Here is a 7,833-nt window from a genome sequence, read left to right as displayed (position 1 = left end):
AGCTTTCAGAATAAAGACTGTTCCTGAATCAGTGATTAAAAAAAAGCAATTTCTACTGTACCTGCTCATAAAAAGTGGCTAATGCTAATCCTAACAATGTTTCTCTGGGTCTCCCTTCTTTATTTTCATCCTCCTCATTGTCTGTTTAATATCTCCTCCTCCTCTCCTCCTCCTCCCTTCCTGCTCCTCCTCCTCTCCTTCTCTTCCTCCGGTCCTTCTCCTCTTCACCATTGCAATGCAGCAAGCCGAGCAGCTGTTCAATCAGATGAACAACCCTGTAAGTGTCTCTCAGGACCCACACACATGACATGTACTGAAAGCATGAGAAAACACACACACACACACACATCAAAGCATTACTGCATTTTATAACATTTATAAACCAGCAAAGTTAGTTGGATCCAGCAGAGATGCTACACCAGAACTGAGGAGCTGGTGACAGCATCTAAAACCTCATGGGTGTCACTTTCCTCCAATCACTTTCAGCCAATCACAGGAGTCTGTGATCTGGTAGGTCTCCCAGATTTATCTAGATATCTAGATGTACGATGATGTAATGTTACATAAGATTAAATAATGTTAAATATGAAGACAAAATGTTACATACAATGACATAATGTTACATACTATTAAATAATGTTAAATACGATGACAAAATGCTACATACGATGACGTAATGTTACATAAGATTAAATAATGTTAAATATGATGATGTAATGTTACATATGATGACATAATTCTACAAACAATTAAATAATGTTGAATATGATGACATAATGTTATGTACAATGACATAATGCTACATATGATTAAATAATATTACATAAGATGACGTAATGTTACATAAGATTAAATAATGTTACATACGATGACAAAATGTTACATACGATGACATAATGCTACATACGATTAAATAATGTTACATAAGATGAAATAATGCTACATACGATTAAATAATGTTACATAAGATGACATGATGCTACATATGATTAAATAATATTACATAAGATGACGTAATGTTACATAAGATTAAATAATGTTACATACGATGACATAATGCTACATACGATTAAATAATGTTACATAAGATGACATAATGCTACATACGATTAAATAATGTTACATAAGATGACATAATGCTTCATACGATGATGTAATGTTACTTACTGGTGAAGTGAGGCACCAGAGCTCTTCAAGTAAAATCATGAAATGCAGTCTACAGAATGTAGCACTAGCACACACACACACACACACACACACACACACACACACATCACCTTAAGCCCCATCCCAACGGGTTCCTCATGTCTGAAATAGGCTGCCGTTACCATAACACCTTTATATTGAAGCTTTAGTAACAACTGGCTGCTCATCTCCAGGGTGTGTGTAAACATATGCATTGCAAGTGCAGCTTATCTGCATGGCCTCATTTGCTGGTCTGTCAGTCAGTCAGTCAGTCAACATCCTGGCACTTTCACTTCTGTCTCATCAATTTGCTTGTGTGCAGATTTATGGGTAAAAGAGTGAGGTGACATGTCACAGTGTGCTGTTTCAGTCTGTGTGTCTGTGCTCTGTCTTTCACTCCTTTGTGTCTGGCTTCATCAGTCGTGTACACTGTTGTTGTTGTTGTTGTTGTTCGGAGTGGTGGTGGCGGTGGTGGTGGTGGTGATGTGCTAACTCTCACTGTAAATGAGCTGATAGTGTAAATAATTTCCTCACTAATGAGCTTGAAGTAAACATTATATGAAGCAAATGTACAGTGTCCTTTGGCTCACTTTCACAGCTACAACCCAAAACATAGTCAAGCTCTCGTACTATGACTGTCCCACTCAAACGTTCTCAGAGCATTGCTCATGAGCCAAATCCTAGTGTGATTGGACCAGGTGTAAATACTGTAGTTTAATTCAGGTCCTTAAGTCCCTCTGTACTCATTGTGCTTGTTCTCCAGAAGGCCCACGAGGTGGAGGTCCAGCAGGGTTCTCGGGGAAACCCGGACTACATGGACCGAGTAAAGCACCTGGAGAAGGAGGTGACCTTCTACAAGGAGGAGTCGGGGAAAGCACAGACGGAGGTGGAGAGGCTGCTGGATATCCTCCGTGATGTGGAAAGCGAGAAGAACGACAAGGACAAGAAGATTGCCGAGCTGGAGAGGTGAGGACGCTGACATTTCTGATATTTCTCCTGACTCTGAGTTTCTCTGCGAAATGGTTTCTCTATTCTGTTGGTCATTTGCTCAGCAATGTTTTGACTCACATTATTAGGTTTTATTTGTGTTTTTGTAAACATATTGTCTAGTGCAGATTTATTTTTATGGCTAACGGACACTATTGGTTAGTTAAGATTTTATTACATGTTCTTTATTCATGTTTGACTACCGTCATTATTTGCATCATGGTAGATTTTTTTTGACTGTGACTTTTAGAGCACAGTGATGCAGTTATTCATGTTATGTAATCAGACATGAATACATACAGTGACATGCAATACATAAAGTGACATACACAGTGTATACAATTACATAACAATGACATGCAATATATAAAATGACATACAGAGTATATACAGTGACATTACTCTGACATGCAATATATAAAGTGACATACAGAGTATATACAGTGACATTACTCTGACATGCAATACATAAAGTGACATACACAGTATATACAGGGACATGCAATATATAAAGTGACATACAGAGTATATACAGTGACATTACTCTGACATGCAATATATAAAGTGACATACACAGTATAAACAGTGACATTACACTGACATGCAATACATAAAGTGACATACAGAGTATATACAGTGACATTACTCTGACATACAATATATAAAGTGACATACAGAGTATATACAGTGACATTACTCTGACATGCAATATATAAAGTGACATACACAGTATAAACAGTGACATTACACTGACATGCAATACATAAAGTGACATACAGAGTATATACAGTGACATTACTCTGACATACAATATATAAAGTGACATACACAGTATAAACTGTTTTGTTTCCATTTTTGTCTACAGTTCAGTTCAGCTGTTGATGGATCTCACATTGAAAGGACATTTTGATGTAATTAAGCCACTGCTTAAACAAAAACAGACTTGTGTTCTGAGATCTAGCCCTTGTCTGTGATATGACGCCTGCTTGTTGGCGTGCAGTGGAAATCTCTCATGCTGTCTTCTCATATGTCGGCTCAACTGACCACCTGAGCCAAAGTGTCATTAGTTTTTTCACAAGCATGCTGATAACCCTGTGTTCATTGGTTAGGGTTAGGGTTAAGGTTAAGGTTAGGGTTAAGGTTAAGGTTAGGGTAAGGGTTAAGGTTAGGGTAAGGGTTAAGGTTAGGGTTAGGGTTGGGGTTGGGGTTAGGGTTAAGGTTAGGGTAAGGGTTAAGGTTAAAGTTAGGGTTAAGGTTAGGGTTTAGGGTTAGGGTTAAGTTCACACGGGTTGTGAGGGAAATTGAGCAGGTTAAATACAGCATTAGATTCATCTGTAAATAACAAGGCAGGAAGCTTGGAGGCTTTTTCTAAGACTCACTAACGCCTTCTGTTGCCTAGAGATTGCTGTTGCATTTCTCCGTACGAGCGCTCACTAAACCATCAGAACTGTCTGAACTGTGTTTGCTGCTGGCTTTCTCTCTCTTTATCTTTATCTTTCTCTTTTTCCCACTCTCTTGTTTTTCCTTTGTCTTATCATATATTTGTCCTCTAAAATTTCGCAATTGGCTTCCTTCCTTCCTTCTTTCCTTTCTTCCTTCCTTCCTTCTCTCTCTCTCTCTCTCTCTCTCTCTCTCTCTCTCTCTCTCTCTCTCTTTCTCCCTTCATTTGTCACTCATTTCATATTTCCACTCCTGTGTGCGCTCATATACATCTGTCCATCTCCATGTCTCCATTTCTCATCTCTGCATTCAACGCTTTCCCCTCTGTTACAAACATGACTCCACCCATCTGTGTCCACCCTTTTGTCCCTTGCCTCTATGCCCCGCCCTGGGGGCAGAGCCCCTGCTGACTCCGCCCCCTCAGTGTCCGCTGCCCCCCAGCAGATTGGGGGTATGGTGTGGGACTTCCTGGGAAAGTGAGTGCTCTGCCCTGAATCACGGCTCGGCTGCACTGCCTGCGTGTCTGTCTGCCTGCATTTCTGCATGTCTTTCTGTTCTTTTCTCTCTCTCTCTCTCTCTCTCTCTCTCTGTGTGTGACTGCCTTGCTGTGATTGGTGCATTGTGTATTCTTTTGTTGGGCAGCTGCTGAACATCCACTGGCCCTTATATGAAGCTAATGGAAAATTAGCTTAAAAAAGTAGTGCATCTTGATTCCTGCATAAAAAGACAGTGTGTTCTGTAGTATTTTACCTCGTGTGGCATTTCTTTCTGTTAGTTTCTGGTGTCATTTGGATTTTTTTTTCATTCTTTTTCATCGATCCTTTTGTTATTCACTTTGTGTCAAAGTTTCATTCTTTCTCATGAGCTGTGTTCCAGCTGTTCATATTGTCCACCGCACCCCATTTCTGAGATCATGACGTTCACTAATTCATGTACGTTTGCATCGTGTCCAGCCCTGACCATGTCTCCTTCACTTGTCCTCTGCTCTTTCACCAACTCCTTCTTTTTTTAACCTCTGTCTCTTGTCCCTCTCTCTCACTTTGCATTGAATGGTGCCTCCCCCTAATCTTTGGCTTTAAAAGAATATGTCACCAAAAGAATGCAAACATTGCTAAAAGTAAATGGAAACTAGCAGGTGTCGTTTAGCGTACTTAATATTTGCATACATGCTAAGAGACTCCTGCTAGTAGCCTTTATTCACTGCTAGCCACGTTAGTATTTTTGATGTGCATTATTCCTTTAAAGCCCAAACAGCTTCTCTACTCAAAATCAAAAAGTCTTGCGTCCTTGACTACTTTTATTTTTGTCTAATTGTTGCACCCTTGTTCCCTTGCTCCTGTCCTAGCTGGGCTGATTGAGCCGCTGCATGTTAGTACTCACACACTTAGTGAGGCCAAACTGATGGTGATGATGATGATGATGATGATGATGATGATGAGGATAAAGAAGCATCCTGCATTATCTTCTTCAGGACCTGATTTGAACATCTGTCCTCCTCTCTGTTTTCCTCACCTGCATTTCTAATAACTCTAATGTTTTCTTTTCTCTTCTTCTTATCTGCTTATCTCTTCTTCCTCATCTCTGTCCTGCAGTCTTGCACCAAGGTAAATGAAGGCCTGGAAGGTCGCTATTCCTTTCTTCCTCAAAACTTTGTCTCACTCATCAGTTTGGGTCTTGCAGGAAGTTTCAGGTCTTGTAATTTTGGTGCATGACGTGTGACCGGTTTGACATGCTGACGGTTGTCAACTTTTAACCTTTCCCCAACTTTCCAGGCAGAGCAAAGACCAGAACAAAAAGGGGCCTGGCATAAAGCTTGGGCAACAAGCAGAGAAAAAAGGCAGCAGCATTCTGCCAGACCCTCGTAAGGACAACCCCATGGACAATACCAAGGTGCGTGTGCACATCTTTCAAGGCAGCCCATATTTTGAAGGACTGTAGTGTGGACGAGTTCAGCATGCTCCGATAGCCATGTACCACTGACATACATACATTGTCTCTCAGATGGAGGAGTTGATGACGGTGCTGGAAAAGACGAGGCAGGAGTTGGAAGCCACTAAGCAGCGCTTGTCCTCAACCCAGCAGTCTTTGACTGAGAAGGACGGACACTTGACCAACCTCCGTCAGGAGAGACGCAAACAGCTGGAGGAAATTCTAGAGATGAAGTGAGAGCACTTTTTTTGTTCATGATTTCCAACAGGTCCAGTCTTCTAGATTTGCTCAAGTCTCATTTCTTTCATACCCTGAGAGTAAAACAATGTTAGTTCCTCAAGATCTTTTCTTCGGGACTGTCTCTGTGTGTAGGCAGCAAGCCCTCCTGGCCGCCATCAGTGAGAAGGATGCCAACATCGCCCTGCTGGAGCTTTCTTCTTCTAATAAGAAGAAAACCCAGGAGGAGGTCATGTCGTTAAAGCGTGAGAAAGATAGGCTAATGCAACAACTCAAGCAGCAGGTGAGCTTGATTACACATAAACACAACAGTCACACTGACATAGCTGTTAGGAACATTCTCGGAACACTCGCACTGAGCACACAAATTGGAAAAACTTGTGCATCAAAAATTATTATTATTATTATTATTATTAACCCCTCAGAAATAAAAACAACCACTTGTTCAGGACTTAAAGCCATTCACAAGTCATGAGGCCAATTATGCTGCTGTTAGAAATGATGTGATAAATCCATGTATGATGTCTTTCTGTGATCTGGACAGACCCAAAGCAGAATGAAATTAATGTCAGACAACTATGAAGATGACCACTTCCATCCTCATGGTCCCCCGCACCACCACCAATCGGGAACACCCCACCCCCATCCCCACCCACAGGGCCCACCTCCTGCCCAGGGCCAGCCTCTGTACCCACATGCCCCCCTTCCTCAACAGCAACCCCCCTACCCACACACTCTCCATCCTCAACATCCTCAACCCCTACCTCCACACCCTCATCCTCAACAGACACCACATCCGTCGTACCCCCAACACCCCCAGCCACCTGGCCCCCACCAACACCCGCCAAGGCCCCAGCAGCCCCACCCACAGCACCCGCACTCTGGTCCTCCTCCTCAGCAACACCCGCAACATTCTCAACATGGGCCACCGCTGCAGCAAGGCCCCCATTCTCAGCACCCACAACACCCTCAACACACTCAACACCCACAACACCCACAACACCCTCAACACCCTCAACACCCTCAACACCCCCACCACTCTCCTCATGCTGCCCCTCATGGACCACACCCTCGGCATCCACCCCCGCACCACCGTGCCCCCGCCCGTGGGCCGCCCCACCAAGGACACAGACCCACTCCAGATCCGGTGGGTCCAGATTTTGACCTGATTCTGTTTGGCTGTGAGATTCTATGCATGTCCACTGACATTTTGACCTCCTGTCTAATGTTTCTAACTTCATGCCTCCACTCACAGGATGACGAGGAGGGCATTTGGGCATAACCATTTCAAACCAAAGCTGTGCAGATCTTATATAGGGTGAGAGCTCATGTTTTCTGTCCTCAATGCCACCAAGTTTTTAATACATTGCCAAAGAAATGCTTTGGTCGAACACACTCGGTGTGGTCTTACTCAAAAGCTAGTCCAAGAGATACTCCACATCGTCCTCTCTCTGTATTGTTGATATGAGTATTATATTACAAATGTTATTATTTTTTTTCTTTTTCCTCATCTCATGATCCCAGGTGAAAGTTGGAGGTGCATAACCATGTCATACAGATGAAACTATCCATTATCCACTTGGCCGGACTCTGTCTCCCATCAGACAGGTACTTCAGCAGAGAGCCTTCACACTGAGGAAGAGGAGCAGGAGGGGTGTGAATGTGTGAGGCCAGTGGGAAAACTCACACCTGAGCAGGTAGGAATACCCGAGAGACTTAAAGGAATACCCGAGAGGCTTAAAGCTGGTGGCATGCTCAAAATGAGACGTGTGTTTAGACACGAAAAGACAAAAGTTAAGGTCACAACCACTATGTGCTCCACCTCCAACCTTTATCAGAGGATGATAAGGTCAATGGCTACACAGTCTTCCCCTCTCTGGGAAAATCAGATAGCTTTTTGTTTCCCCTAGTCTGGTTTACTGCAGGTAACTAACTAACTAGCTCCCCAGAGGTTGCATTATGTTAGCTACGTGGTTAGGTCACAGACATGGTGATCGTCTCTGTAACGCCATGACACTGATATCCAGTATACATGGATACATTTAAGTCCAGGGT

At 42.8% G+C, this 7,833-nt stretch overlaps 1 protein-coding gene across 1 annotated transcript in view; it reads left to right on the top strand.

Moving 5' to 3' along the window:
• The window catches only part of erc2 (ELKS/RAB6-interacting/CAST family member 2), a 42,056-nt gene that overhangs the window by 30,067 nt on the left and 4,156 nt on the right, over positions 1–7,833 (top strand). The window contains exons 12-19 of the mRNA XM_060857653.1: positions 242–277; positions 1,949–2,151; positions 5,385–5,502; positions 5,614–5,774; positions 5,914–6,061; positions 6,323–6,925; positions 7,034–7,096; positions 7,303–7,475. Of these exons, the coding sequence (XP_060713636.1) occupies positions 242–277; positions 1,949–2,151; positions 5,385–5,502; positions 5,614–5,774; positions 5,914–6,061; positions 6,323–6,925; positions 7,034–7,060 (1,296 nt within the window). The 3' untranslated portion in view covers positions 7,061–7,096; positions 7,303–7,475. The remainder of the gene's footprint in view (positions 1–241; positions 278–1,948; positions 2,152–5,384; positions 5,503–5,613; positions 5,775–5,913; positions 6,062–6,322; positions 6,926–7,033; positions 7,097–7,302; positions 7,476–7,833) is intronic.

The sequence above is a fragment of the Tachysurus vachellii genome, chromosome 22 (assembly GCF_030014155.1).
Source record: "Tachysurus vachellii isolate PV-2020 chromosome 22, HZAU_Pvac_v1, whole genome shotgun sequence".
Taxonomy (NCBI): Eukaryota; Metazoa; Chordata; class Actinopteri; order Siluriformes; family Bagridae; genus Tachysurus; species Tachysurus vachellii.
This window is presented reverse-complemented; position numbering and strand designations above follow the sequence as displayed.